At 41.9% G+C, this 15,276-nt stretch overlaps 1 protein-coding gene and 1 pseudogene across 3 annotated transcripts in view; one reads left to right on the top strand and one right to left on the bottom strand.

Moving 5' to 3' along the window:
- Positions 1 to 15,276, top strand: part of GCH1 (GTP cyclohydrolase 1) — a 61,622-nt gene that overhangs the window by 29,889 nt on the left and 16,457 nt on the right. For all 3 annotated transcript variants that reach the window (XM_003267714.4, XM_003267715.4, XM_030810840.1), the window contains exons 2-3: positions 8,373 to 8,482; positions 14,026 to 14,081. In XM_003267714.4, the coding sequence (XP_003267762.1) occupies positions 8,373 to 8,482; positions 14,026 to 14,081 (166 nt within the window). The remainder of the gene's footprint in view (positions 1 to 8,372; positions 8,483 to 14,025; positions 14,082 to 15,276) is intronic.
- LOC115836072 lies at positions 14,451 to 14,568 on the bottom strand (annotated as a pseudogene).

The following is a 15,276-nucleotide window of genomic DNA, read 5'->3' as shown; positions in this document are numbered from 1 at the left end:
TGATCTATTCAGAGATTCAGCTTCCTCCTGGTTTAGTCTTGGCAGGGTGTATGTGTCGAGGAATTTATCCATTTCTTCTAGATTTTCTAGTTTATTTGCATAGAGGTGTTTATAGTATTCTCTGATGGTAGTTTGTATTTCTGTGGGATCAGTGGTGATATCCCCTATCCCTTTTATCATTTTTTATTGCATCTATTTGATTCTTCTCTCTTTTCTTCTTTATTAGTCTTGCTAGCAGTCTGTCAGTTTTGTTGATCTTTTCAAAAAATCAGCTCCTGGATTCATTGATTTTTTGAAGGGTTTTTTGTGTCTCTATCTCCTTCAGTTCTTCTCTGATCTTAGTTATTTCTTGCCTTCTGCTAGCTTTTGAATGTGTTTGCTCTTGCTTCTCTAGTTCTTTTAATTGTGATGTTAGGGTGTCAATTTTAGATCTTTCCTGCTTTCTCTTGTGGGCATTTAGTGCTATAAATTTCCCTCTACACACTGCTTTAAATGTGTCCCAGAGATTCTGGTATGTTGTGTCTTTGTTCTCATTGGTTTCAAAGAACATCTTTATTTCTGCCTTCATTTCGTTATGTACCCAGTAGTCATTCAGGAGCAGGTTGTTCAGTTTCCATGTAGTTGAGTGGTTTTGAGTGAGTTTCTTAATCCTGAGTTCTAGTTTGATTGCACTGTGGTCTGAGAGACAGTTTGTTATAATTTCTGTTCTTTTACATTTGCTGAGGAGTGCTTTACTTCCACCTATGTGGTCAGTTTTGGAATAGGTGTGGTGTGGTGCTGAAAAGAATGTATATTCTGTTGATTTGGGGTGGAGGGTTCCGTAGATGTCTGTTAGGTCTGCTTGGTGCAGAGCTGAGTTCAATTCCTGGATATCCTTGTTAACTTTCTGTCTCGTTGATCTGTCTAATGTTGACAGTGGGGTGTTAAAGTCTCCCATTATTATTGTGTGGGAGTCTAAGTCTCTTTGTAGGTCTCTAAGGACTTGCTTTATGAATCTGGGTGCTCCTGTGTTGGGTGCATATATATTTAGGATAGTTAGCTCTTCTTGTTGAATTGGTCCCTTTACCATTATGTAATGGCCTTCTTTGTCTCTTTTGATCTTTGTTGGTTTAAAGTCTGTTTTATCAGAGACTAGGATTGCAACCCCTGCCTTTTTTTGTTTTCCATTTGCTTGGTAGATCTTCCTCCATCCCTTTATTTTGAGCCTATGTATGTCTCTGCACGTGAGATGGGTTTCCTGAATACAGCACACTGATGGGTCTTGACTCTTTATCCAGTTTGCCAGTCTGTGTCTTTTAATTGGAGCATTTAGCCCATTTACATTTGAGGTTAATATTGTTATGTGTGAATTTGATCCTGTCATTATGATGTTAGTTGGTTATTTTGCTCATTAGTTGATGCAGTTTCTTCCTAGCCTCGATAGTCTTTACAATTTGGCATGTTTTTGCAGTGGCTGGTACAGGTTGTTCTTTTCCATGTTTAGTGCTTCCTTCAAGAGCTCTTGTAGGGCAGGCATGGTGGTGACAAAATCTCTCAGCATTTGCTTGTCTGTGAAGGATTTTATTTCTCCTTCACTTATGAAGCTTAGTTTGGCTGGATATGAAATTCTGGGTTGAAAATTCTTTTCTTTAAGAATGTTGAATATTGGCCCCCACTATCTTCTGGCTTGTAGAGTTTCTGCCAAGAGATCAGCTGTTAGTCTGATGGGCTTCCCTTTGTGGGTAAGCCGACCTTTCTCTCTGGCTGCCCTTAACATTTTTTCCTTCATTTCAGCTTTGGTGAATCTGACAATTATGTGTCTTGGAGTTGCTCTTCTCGAGGAGTATCTTTGTGGTGTTCTCTGTATTTCCTGAATTTGAATGTTGGCCTGCCTTGCTAGATTGGGGAAGTTCTCCTGGATAATATCCTGCAGAGTGTTTTGCAACTTGGTTCCATTCTCCCTGTCACTTTCAGGTACACCAAACAAATGTAGATTTGGTCTTTTCACATAGTCCCATATTTCTTGGAGGCTTTGTTCGTTTCTTTTTATTCTTTTTTCTCTAAACTTATCTTCTCACTTCATTTCATTCATTTGATCTTCCATCACTGATACCCTTTCTTCAGTTGATCGAATCGGCTACTGAGGCTTGTGCCTTCGTCATGTAGTTCTTGTGCCGTGGTTTTCAGCTCCATCAGGTCCTTTAAGGACTTCTCTGCATTGGTTATTCTAGTTAGCCATTCGTCTAATTTTTTTTTCAAGGTTTTTAACTTCTTTGCCATGGGTTCGAACTTCCTCCTTTAGCTCGGAGTAGTTTGATCGTCTGTAGCCTTCTTCTCTCAATTCGTCAAAGTAATTCTCCGTCCAGCTTTGTTCTGTTGCTGGTGAGGAGCTGCGTTCCTTTGGACGAGGAGAGGCACTCTGATTTTTAGAGTTTCCAGTTTTTCTCCTCTGTTTTTTCCCCATCTTTGTGGTTTTATCTACCTTTGGTCTTTGATGATGGTGACGTACAGATGGGGTTTCAGTGTGGATGTGCTTTTTGTTTGTTAGTTTTCTTCTAACAGTCAGGACCCTCAGCTGCAGATCTGTTGGAGTTTGCTGGAGGTCCACTCCAGACCCTGTTTGCCTGGGTATCAGCAGTGGAGGCTGCAGAACAGCTGATATTGGTGAACAGCAAATGTTGCTGTCTGATCCTTCCTCTGGAAGTTTTGTCTCAGAGGAGTACCCGGCCGTGTGAGGTGTCAGTCTGCCCCTACTTGGGGGTGCCTCCCAGTTAGGCTACTTGGGGGTCAGGGACCCACTTGAGGGGGCAGTCTGTCCATTCTCAGATCTCCAGCTGCGTGCTGGGAGAACCACTACTCTCTTCAAAGCTGTTAGACAGGGACATTTAAGTCTGCAGAGGTTTCTGCTGCCTTTTGTTTGGCTATGCCTTGCCCCCAGAGATGGAGTCTACAGAGGCAGACAGAACTCCTTGAGCTGCAGTGGGCTCTACCCAGTTCAAGCTTCCCAGCTGCTTTGTTTACCTACTCAAGCCTTGCCAATGGCGGGCGCCCCTCCCCCAGCCTCGCTGCCACCTTGCAGTTTGATCTCAGACTGCTGTGCTAGCAATGAGTGAGGCTCCGTGGGCATAGGACCCCCCCCGAGCCAGGCATGGGATATAATCTCCTGGTGTGCCGTTTGCTAGGACCGTTGGAAAAGCGCAGTATTAGGGAGGGAGTGACCCGATTTTCCAGGTGCCGTCTGTCACCCCTTTCTTTGACTAGGAAAGGGAATTCCCTGACCCCTTGTGCTTCCCAGGTGAGGTGATGCCTCGCCCTGCTTTGGCTTATGCTGGGTGCACTGCACTCTCTGTCCCACACCCACTGTCCGACACTCCCCAGTGAGATGAACCTGGTACCTCAGTTAGAAATGCAGAAATCACCCATCTTATGTGTCGCTCATGCTGGGAGCTGTAGACTGGAGCTGTTCCTATTCGGCCATGTTGGCTCCACCCCCCACCCTTTTTTTTTTTTTGGTAAAAACAGAGTCTGGCTAGGTTGGGCAGTCTGGTCTTGAACTCTTGGCCTCTAGCAATGTTCTTACCTTGGCCTCCCAAAGTGCTAGGATTACAGATGTGAGCCACCGCACCCAGCCTAAAAATTATGTTTGAAGTTAGCTTTATTAAGGTGTCACTTATCTTCTGTAAAATTTACCTACTTCACATGTACAATGTGAATTTTAACAAACATATGCAGTTATATAGCCACCCATACAGTATTTCCATCACCCAAAAAAGTTTCTTTCTTTCCTTTTGAAGTGAAATCCTCTCTCCCACCTCTCAGGCCCTGGTAAACCACCTGTCTGCCTTCTATCACTATAGTTTTGCCTTTTCTAGAACATAGGTAGTCTCTTCTGTGTATGGATGTCTTCTTTCACATTGTAGTGTACTTTGGAGACTCAAACCATGTTATTACATGTATCAGTAATTCATTCCATCTTCTTGCTGAGTGTACTCCACTGTTTATACATTCCAGTTGAGGGACATTGTCCTTTTGCTTTTTAGAAAACTTTTTATTGGGCCACGCTCGGTGGCTCACGCCTGTAATCCCAGCACTTTTGGAGGCTGAGGCAGGTGGATCACCTGAGGTCGGGAGTTCCAGACCAGCCTGACCAACATGGAGAAAACCCGTCTCTACTAAAAATACAAAATTAGCTGGGAGTGGTGGCATGTGCCTGTAATCCTGCTACTCAGGAGGCTGAGGCAGGAGAATTACTTGAACCCGGGAGGCAGAGGTTGCAGTGAGCTGAGATTGTGCCATTGCACTCTAGCCTGGGCAACAAGAGCGAAATTTCGTTTCAAAAAAAAGTTTTTATTTCGACACAATTTTAGACTGACTTACAGAATGATTACAAAGATAGTAGAGAGAGTTTTCATATACCCTTTCCCCAGTTTCTCCTAATGTTTAACATTTCACATGGCCATGGTACAATTATCAACACTTAAGAAATTAATACTGGCTGGGCACGGTGGCTCACGCCTGTAATCTCAGCACTTTGGGAGGCCAAGGCTGGCAGATCACGAGGTCAGGAGTTCAAGACCAGCCTGGCCAACATAGTGAAACCCTGTTTCTACTAAAAATACAAAAAAATTAGCTGAGTTTGGTGGCACGTGCCTGTAGTCCCAGCTACTGGGGAGGCTGAGGCAGGAGAATCACTTGAACTTGGGAGGCAAAGGTTGCAGTGAGCCGAGACCACACCATTGCACTCCAGCCTGGGTGACAGAGTGAGACTCCATCTCAAAAAAAAAAAAAAAGAAAAGAAATTAATATTGGAGCCAGGCAGTGGTGCATGCCTGTAGTCCCAGCTACTTGGGAGACCAAGGTGGGAGGATGGCTTGAGCCATGGAGTTTGAGACTAGCTTGAGCAACATAGCAAGACCCCATCTCTAAAAAAATAATAATAATAAGGCTGGGTGTGGTGGCTCATGCCTGTAATCCCAGCACTTTGGGAGGCCGAGGTGGGTGGATCATGAGGGCAGGAGATCGAGACCATTCTGGTTGGCGTGGTGAAACCCCATATCTACTAAAAATACAAAAAATTAGCTGGGCGTGGTGGCGGGCGCCTATAGTCCCAGCTACTCAGGAGGCTGAGGCAGGAGAATGATGTGAACCCGGGAGGCAGAGCTTGCGGTGAGCCAAGATCATGCCACTGCACTCCAGCCTGGGCAACAGAGCGAGACTCTGTCTCAAAAAAATAAAAAATAAATAAAAATATACTTTATTTTAAAAAGTAATATTGGCACAATACTATTATTTAAACTACAGACTTCATTCAGATTTTCATTGTCATTTCTCTAGTCTCCTACAGTCTGACAATTCCTTAGTCTTTCTGTGTCTTTCATGACTTTGATGCCTTAATTTTTTTTTTAATTTTTAAACATTTAAAAAATAGAGACACGATCTTGCCCTGTCACCCTAGTTGGAGTGGAGTGGTGCAATCGTAGCTCATTGCAGCATTGAACTCCTGGGCTTAAGTGATCCTCCTGCCTTAGCCTCCTGAATAGCTACAACTATAGGAGTGTGCTGCCGTGCCTAGCTAATTTTTTTCTTACTTTTTGTGGAGATGGGATATTGCAGTGTTACCTAGGCTGGTCTCAGAATGCTGGGCTCAAGTGATTCTCCCACCTTGCCCTACCAAAGTGCTGGGATTACAGGTGTGAGCCACTGTGCCTGGCCTGATGCTTTCTAAGAGTGCTTGTTTAGATATTTTGTGTCCCTCGATTTGTCTGATGATTAGGCTGCAGTTATGGATTTTTGGGAAGAATACCGCAGAGGTGATGTGCCCTTCTCATGGTGTCCTGTCAGGAGCTACCTGATGTCAGTATGTCCTGTTACTGGCAAAGTTAACCTTGATCACTTGGTTAAGGTAGCCTCTGCCAGGTTTCTCCACTAAGTTACTATTTTTCCTTTTCTGTACTCTATTAAGGCAAATTATTGCTTTTTAAATTTTGATGTACCTCAATATGCATGGGAGATACATAGCTTTGCAACTCCCTCAATCTTAATTGTAATAATAATAGTAATAACAATAACTAGCACTTGCTCCACCTGCATAGTTCTAAACACATGTGCCCATTTAATCCTCATGACACCCTGTGAAGTAGGCACTTTATGCTCATTTTATAGCTGTGAAGATTGAGGTACAGAGTACCTTGCCCAAGGCCCAATAACTAGTAAGTGATGGAGCCAGATCTTTTTTTTTTTTTTTTTTTTTGAGACGGAGTCTTGCTCTCTCTTGCCTAGGCTAGAGTGCAGTGACATGATCTCGGCTCACTGCAGCCTCCACATCCCGGGTTCAAGCAATTCTCCTGTCTCAGCCCCCCGAGTAGCTGGGACTACAGGCATGCACCACCACGCCTGGCTTATTTTTGTATTTTCAGTACAGACAGGGTTTCACCATATTGGCCAGGCTGGTCTCAAACACCTGACCTCAGGTGATCCACCTTCCTCTGCCTCCCAGAGTGCTGGGATTACAGGCGTGAGCCACTGCACCCAGCCTGGAGCCAGATCTTCACTTCGCCTGAGTTGAAGGGCTGACTTTAACATGGGCCATATGGTTGTCGTCAGAGCTTAGGATGGGGACTCTCTCATTCTTTGCCAGAGAAAACAAATGCTTCCTATATTTAATGCTTCTCTCTTGTTTTTTCTTTAAGACACTTTTTTGGTTTGTTTTTCCTTCCAGGAATATATCTTGTGTGACTAAAGATTTTAGTAAGCTATATGTGGCAATCATACCATATTAAAATCTTGGGGAGAAATCCAAGAAACTTTTGGAAACATTAAGGATCTATTTTTGGTCTTCTTTTCAGAAATATGACTGAAGGTGGGGCAGAATATTCAGAATAGAAAAGTGCTGTGGTAGAAGAAACACTCAATGAGTGACACTGCGCCTTTTTCTCCTGGGATGTTATCAGCCACTTCTACCAGGGGGGTCTGTGTTTGTATGTGTCTAACCCTGCCATGTTCACCTTTCTTGACCACACTAATGACTTTTCTATGACACAGTCAAATGTATCTCTGAATAGCCTGACTCGGGGTAGTAACTGTGGTTTACATGATGACTTGGTCTCTGTGAGCCCCCTATTCTAGTAGCAGTGGAGCCACTGAAGGTCACGCAGTGTGGGTGGACATTTGTCCATCTTCCTGTGACTCACTCAGCCGCCTGCATTTCTGAGGGGAAAGAGCTGTAGGTGCAAAGCTCTAATACATCCCTTCCCTTCTCTAATTCTATTATGTATATTGCATATCCCCCAAATCCTTGAAATTACTCAGCTAGGTGTCTTGTTTTATCTAGTCTGCCAAGCTGTCTAGGTATCAGTACAGTTTTTTTCTATGTATGTATTTATTTTCCAAAAATGAAATCCTACTGTATTTCTTTGTAGCTTCTTTTCTCATTTGACAATATAGCTGAAGAAGTTTCCATGTCATATGGCATTTATCTACAATGTTGTTTGGGTACCTGCTTATTATCAATAGCTTGGCTATATTATGATTGGTGGGGATTGTGGCTTATTTCCCTCTATCCCTCTTCAGCATCCGGGACAGGATGTTCTTGCAGTCACCGGGTGTTAGGAAGCTCAGAGTGCTCTCAGGTGTCATCTAATTAATCTTTTCTTTTGCACGTAGCATAGTTGAGGATAAGTCAGTGCAATTTTTAAAAATAAAGCTTTTTTTTTTTTTTTAACGTCTATTGTATGTCCGGCTGGAAGTGCCAGGGTCCACAGCTTAAACAAGACACTGCTTATCTTCCAAAGCCTACCCAGAGAGGCATATACATGCCAACTGTAGGATTTATTTCCTTAGGAAGGCAACTGTTTAGAATAAGTCTGATGCTAGCCTACAATATATAGAACACTTTACAAATGTAGAAAATTACTTGGGGAATCGATAATAGAGGTCAAGTTTACAGGTGTCTGGATCTGGCCTCAGATGTCAGAGGGCTAAGGATTAGTCTTTTTCTCAGCTATGGTTTTCTACATATTGATTATAGACAAAATATAAAGTAGAAGAAAATGTAAGGAAGAAAGTGAAAGTGGCCCATTTCTACTGCCAGAAATAGCCACTGTTTTATTTTGGTATAATTTTTCCTTTCCTCCCTCCGTTCTCCTTCCTCTTCCATACTGCAAATATGTTCATAATCCTGCATTTTTCATGTAACACTGTATCAAGGATTTTTAAATGTCACAGAAAAAGACTTTGCTACTTTGATAAGAAAAAATATCTAGTTTTAATTTGTATTCCCTTAATATTTTAGGGAGGATTAACATTCATTTATGTTGACTGTCTATTCATGTTTATCTATATTTCTACCTTTCTATAAAATTGGAAATGTTACTAAAGCAAGCCTCTGATTTCAGATGTCCTAAACGATGCTATATTTGATGAAGATCATGATGAGATGGTGATCGTGAAGGACATAGACATGTTTTCCATGTGTGAGCATCACTTGGTTCCATTTGTTGGAAAGGTAAGGTTCTCTTTATTGTTTCCCAGCAATTTGAAACATAATGAAAGTTTTTCAATCAGAATAATTATATTTAAAATTTTTAGCTGCCAATTCCTGATATCCCAGGTATTTACAATTATACATATATGGTTATTCTTTATTAACCTGACTAATAACTTGAAACTTAAAAAACAAAACCAAAGTAGCAGAAGGCTCCCAGGAGAAGCCTTTCATGTTAAATACCAGGTTCATAGGTTAAAATAATGAGGTTTAAGTAGCATCTCTCTCTCTTTTTTTTCTTTTTTTGTAGCTACTACAGGCTCTGAAAACCTTTACCCTTTATTTATTTATTATTAGCATCCCAATCTAGAGATGCCTTTTATTTTAACTTGAATAATGTTTGATCCAAGGTAGATACGTATGTATGGCATGTCATGAGCAACAATAATTGCAGAATTTCTTGTGACAGAGGTTATGGTATTTGTGGATTTGTTTCCATTCCTTTCTATATTAGGAAAAGTGAATCTAATGCATTAGATTCCTCAGCACCTCTGTGAATTTCTTTTGTCAGAAATGTTTAGTCCTAGTCTTATGAAACTTTAGATCTAATCTAGTTTACAGGAAATCCAGAGGCCGAATGGAACACATCCAGAAGATGGGGCACTCTGCTGAACAGCTGGCCTATTCTCTTTTCAGTAGAGAATATTATGAGTGGGAGCACTGTTTTAGAACAAAAGGGACTTAAGAGGTATAACCAAATGGAGTGTAAAATACAAATGTGTGACTCTTCATTGGATTCCTGTCTAAACAAACCAAAAGTAAAACATTTTAGACAATTGGAGGAATTTAAATCTGAGTTAGTTATTAGATGTTGTCTAGGAATGACTACTTAACATACCTTTGAGAACATGTGGTATAGAACAAAGAGTTGTCCCATTCCCCTACCTCCATCATAATTTTATTTAATTTCGATTCTTTATTAATAATCTTTAAAGAGAAGACTTACAAGAAGTAGTGTTATGAATACTTATATACTCATCAACTAAGTTAAAGTGTTAACATTTGCTTCATTTTTTTCTTTGTTAAAGTATTGTATCTTTTCACTTTTGTATGGAAATAAAATATAGACAGAAAATGCACAAAACTTAAGGGTGTTCCTTACCACTTCAGAGATCAAGAACTAGAATAGGCCGGCACGGTGGTTCATGCCTGTAATCCCAGTACTTTGGAAGGCTGAGGTAGGTGGATTGCTTGAACCCAGGAGTTCAAGACCAGCCTGGGCAACATGGTGAGACCCCATCTCTACCAAAATAAAAATAAAACTTACCTGGGCATGGTGGTGCATGCCTGTACTGCCAGCTACTCGGGAGGCTGAGGTGGGAGGATGGCTTGAGTCCAAGAGGCAAGGGTTGCAGTGAGCCGAGATTGCGCCACTATATGCTAGCCTGGGCAACAGAGCCAGACTGCCAGACCCTGTCAAAAAAACAAACAAACAAACAAACAAACAAACAACAAAATCCCCACAACTAGAATATGTGTAGCATCCTGGAAGCTCACCTCATTTCTCTTCTCTTCTTAATCCCTAATCCATCCTTTGTACCAGTTTATCAATTTATAACCCTATGGATTTGTTTTCTTGTTTTTCAGCTATATATAAGTGGAAAGATTCTACGATATGTACTCTTTGTGTCTGGCCTCTCTTGTTCTACATTGTCAGATTCATCGATGTCATTGCCTGTCATTGTAGTTTATTTTCATTGTTATATCTTATTCCATTGTACAAATATACCACAATTTATCTGTTCTGCTCTTGGTGGACATTTGTATTGTTGCCTCTTTTTTTTTTTTTTTTGCTATTACAAACAATACTGCTATCAATACTTTTTTGGCGTACATGCGCATGCATTTTTTTTTTTTTTTTTTTGAGACGGAGTCTTGCTCTGTCACCCAGGCTGGATTGCAGTGGCGTGATCTCGGCTCACTGCAAGCTCCACCTCCCGGGTTCATGCCATTCTCTCACCTCAGGCTCCTGAGTAGCTGAGACTACAGGCGCCTGCCACCATGGTGGCTAATTTTGTTTTTGTATTTTTAGTAGAGACGGGGTTTCACCGTGTTAGCCAGGATGGTCTCGATCTCCTGACCTCGTGATCTGCCCGCCTTGGCCTCCCAAAGTGCTGGGATTACAGGTGTGAGCCACCGCGCCCGGCCCTAAAATATTTTCTTACTTATCCACAGTAGCACTATCACAAAATCAACAATAATTCTTAAATAGTATCTAATAACTAATTTATATTTAAATTTCTCCAATTGTCTCAAATGTTTACTCCAGGAATCCAATGGAGAGTCACACATTTGTATTTACATTGCATTTGGTTATACCTGTTAAGTCCCTTTTGTTCTAAAATAGTGCTCCCACCCATAACATTCTCTACTGAAAAGAGAATAGGCCAGCTGTTCAGCAGAGTGTCCCACTTTCTGGATTTATTTCCTTCAGCCTCTGGATTTCCTATAAACTAGATTGGATCTAAAGTTTCATAAGACTAGGGCTAAACATTTCTGATAAAAGTAGTTCATAAGGGCTGGGCGTGGTGGCTTACGTCAGTAATCTCAGCACTTTGGGAGGCCAAGGCAGGTGGTGGATGTATCGCTTTGAGCTCAGGAGTTCGAGACCAGCCTAGGCAACATGGTGAAACCCTGTCTCTACCAAAAAAAAACCAACCGAGAAAAAAAACGAAAACCAACCAACCAAACAAACAAACAAGCAAAAAGTAGCTAGCATGGTGGCATGCACCTGTGGTCTCAGCTACTCGGGAGGGTGAGGTTGGAGAATCGCTTGAACGCAGGAGGTCGAGGCTGCAGTGAGCCGAGATCACACCACTGCACTCCAGCCTGGCAAGAGAGTGAATCCCTGTCAAAAAAAAAAAAAAAAAAAAAAAAAAAAAGGTAGTGCTTCATGAGGGTGCTGAAGACTTCATATTATATCACATCAGGGCCGAGTGAGGTGGCTCATGCCTGTAATCCCAGCGACTTGGGAAGTCAAGGTGGGAGGATAGCTTCAGGTCAATAGTTCAAGACCAGCAAGTGAGACTGTCTCTACCACAAGATAAATTTTTTTGTTTTTAATTAACTGGGCGTGGTGGGTGCATACCTGTAGTCCTAGCTACTTTTTGGGAGTCTGAGGCAGGAAGATTGCTTGAGCTCAGAAGTTTGAGGTTACAGTGAGCTATGATCATGCCACTGTACCCCAACCTGGGTGAAAGAACAAGACCTTGTCTCTCAAAAGAAAAGAAGAGAAAGCAATCAGAAAACCCAGATACATCACATCAGGAGCCATATCATATCTGGTAATCTTGCAATTAATGATGAAGGAATCTTTGAAAGGGAATCTGTTGGTGAGCAAATTAGACACAGAAAGCCTATGACTTGTTCAAGAGGATAGAGTGAGTTAGTGGCTTGGCTGCAGCCAGATCCAAGGCACTGATTCTGTACTCAGCCTGTCACCATTTTATCCTGTTACTTTCTGCTATTACCTCCTCAGTGTTTGTGTTTTTGCTACCTTTGTTTAAAAAATATATTATTTAGTGATTTTTTTTTTTTTTGAGACAGTTTTGCTCTTGTTGCCTAGCCTGGAGTGCAGTGGTATGATCTTGGCTCACTGCAACCTCCGCCTCCCAGGTTCAAGCAATTCTTCTGCTTCAGCCTCTCGAATAGCTGGGATTACAGGTACTCATCACCACGCCTGGCTAATTTTTGTATTTTTAGTAGAGATGGGGTCTCACCATGTTGCCCAGGCTGGTCTTGAACTCTTGACTTCAGGCAATCCACCCGAAGTGTTGGGATTACAGGCGTGAGCCACCACTCCTGGCCTATTTAGTGATTTTGTGAAATGGACATTTAAATTACCTAGGATCTTAAGACCAAAAATAGTATAAACAATAAACAAATTCTATGTCTGCATAGAAATGTAAAAATTTCAGACAGCATAGAAGACTTTGGTTCATGGGAAAGTTTTAACTCTCTAATTTTTCTTTGAAATACTCAATGTTCAGGTGCTATTTTACTTTTTCCTCCTGCCAACCAGGAAGGCAATGAGGTGGACTTCTCAAATTCCTAAAGCATAGTGCCAATGGATGGGGAAAAAAATCACTAAGTACTAGTAGGTGAATTATGTAAATAGTAAGTGAACAATGAAAACAGTGTTGGCAAACCATGATGCTGTTGAGTCTCTAATTTTATATTCGGTTAATTAATTGCCTACAAGTGACCATTTACTCTATTAATCTTTTCAGAGAACTAATGTTTTTCGTACATAGTATTTGGCCCAGAAAGAGTAACTTTTATATTTGATATTAATTGGTGCCATTTAAGATGACAGAAATGGCCTGGCTGTATATTCGGTCGTTTAAAACTTGGTTCTTAGGGTGCAGGTTCTTGCCAAGCCATGGTGGTAGCAGTGCCTTTTTTCTCCTGTTAGGAAGATGGGGCCGGGCATGGTGGCTCACGCCTGTAATCCCAACAATTTGGGAGGCCGAGGTGGGTAGATCACGAGGTCAGGAGATCGAAACCATCCTGGCTAACACGGTGAAACCCCATCTCTACTAAAAATACAAAAAATTAGCTGGGCGTGGTGGCGGGCGCCTGTAGTCCTGGCTACTCAGGAGGCTGAGGCAGGAGAATGGCTCGAACCTGGGAGGCGGAGCTTGCAGTGAGCCAAGATTGGGCCACTGTACTCCAGCCTGGGTGACAGAGTGAGACTCCATCTCAAAAAAAAAAAAAAAAAAAGGAAGATGGTGCGCTCTCTAGCAGCTTAGAAACCAGGAAGCCAAGCACAAAAGGGCGTGGAGACCTTCTGTGCTGCAGGGCTTTGTGGTGGGATCTTAAGGCTGCTGTGATGTGTGGAATGGCAATACTTATGCTTACAGTTTTTGCCGTTTAAAGGAGGCTTTCCTGTATACATTTTAATGTTGCTATGAGATCATTTGCCTTTTCTTGAGAATGTTTCTCCTCCATAAAGAAGAAACTTTCAGATTTGTGTCAAGAGTTCAACTTCACAGGTAAGTGTCAGGGCCATGCAATTGACTCTTGAACAACATGAATTTGAACTGCATGGGTCCACTTAGACATGGCTTTTTTTCAAGCAAACACTGATCAAAAATTCTACGGTATTTGCAGGATACAAAACCTGTATAGATGGAGGGGCAACTTTTCATATATATGCAGGTTCTGCAGGGCCAACTGCAGGACTTGAGTATGTAGGATTTGGGTATACACGGGGTCCTGGAAGCAATCTCCTGCATTTACCAACGGACAACTGTACAAGTTTGTTATTTGATTAGTAGACTCATACGTACATATTTTGCTTTTACTGCATGTATGTAATTTTAAAAATACATATATAAATGTTTCATTTTCTAAGCCTTAACAGTTCCAGATGTTTTCAAGGTAATACATTGTCATGATAAATTACATATAAGTATACTATAGTCTTTCTATATTTCCTTATTTTGTCAAAAAGAAGGCACTGTATTTTCACTCAGCTCATGATTTCCATCTCTTCTCTGAAGGTCCATATTGGTTATCTTCCTAACAAGCAAGTCCTTGGCCTCAGCAAACTTGCGAGGTAAGTGTGACTGTGCAGTGAACAAGAATACAGGTTTATAGGACCTGCCCTCATCTGCTGAGAATCTATCTCATCAGGCTTTCTCTCTTTACCTGTATGGATCTAACTTGGAAGTCATATTGCAACTTAAAGTTTATAGTTGCAGAGGCACAGACTTGGAGGGTCTGAAACACAGATGCCCCTTCCTTCTCGTCCCCTACTGCCTGCTTCCTCTTGCACTTCCCACCCTTTCTTCCACAGATACATACATCCTGGAAGTCTCAGCTCACCTGTTTCTCTGCAGAGCCTTCTCTGACTGGAGAGGTCCTGAGCTTACCTTCAGTCCAGCCCCATCCTTTAAGGGGGGTTTAGCTAACAGTGAGGAGTTGGGGAAGAAGCTGGGCAGGGCTGTAGCTGCAGTGCCCTGCTGTCAGACTTGTTGTCAGGCCTGAGGACTCTTCTATCCTTGTGAAGGGGAGTGTTCACCTTCTTTGCTTTCATACAACACTGCTTTCAGACTTGTAATGAAACTTCCCTGTGGGATCTCCAGCCTCAACCCTGCCTTGCTGTGCACTGGATGCCTCCAGGCATATCTCAGGGGTCCTGCAGGCCAGTCTATTCACGTCTAGGTTCTTTGTTTCTGCAAACACAAGACTGTCTGCCTTGGCTTTGCACAGCTTTGTTCTGATACAGTGTTCACTCTCCTCGCTCTCATTTCTCTTTCCTGCTACAATCTTCTTTTCTGTTCTTTATCCTGTGGGTTCATGCCTTAAAAAATTCCCTTACTGCCTTTTTTATTTGGGTTTTAGGAGAGGTGATGTACATACACGTTCATCTGTGTTTAACTGGAAGTCAACATGGGGGTTTGTTTTCAGATATCTCTGGTAGGCCCCAGCCACCAATATTTTATTGCCCTTAAATATCCTTGTTATTTCTTCGTATAAAGTTAGTGAATTTTGGGTGATGGAGGAAATACTGGGAGATGTGTGTGTGTATGTGTAGAGAGAGAGAGAGAAAGTTAAAAACAAGATGAAGGGGTGGGGTGAAGTGTTCCTACTCTTTTTTTTTTTCAAAAATAATCAAGCTAAGTTTGAATAACTTGAGGTTATAGTGGCCATATCATAATTGAAATAAATGAGTCTTGGCCAGGTGCCGTCTTTCACACCTGTAATCCCAGCACTTTGGGAGGCTGAGGCGGGCGGATCACTTGAGGTCA

Source organism: Nomascus leucogenys, chromosome 1a (assembly GCF_006542625.1).
Source record: "Nomascus leucogenys isolate Asia chromosome 1a, Asia_NLE_v1, whole genome shotgun sequence".
NCBI lineage: Eukaryota > Metazoa > Chordata > Mammalia > Primates > Hylobatidae > Nomascus > Nomascus leucogenys.
Note: the sequence above shows the minus strand (reverse complement) of the source record. Positions and strands in the feature narration are given on the sequence as shown.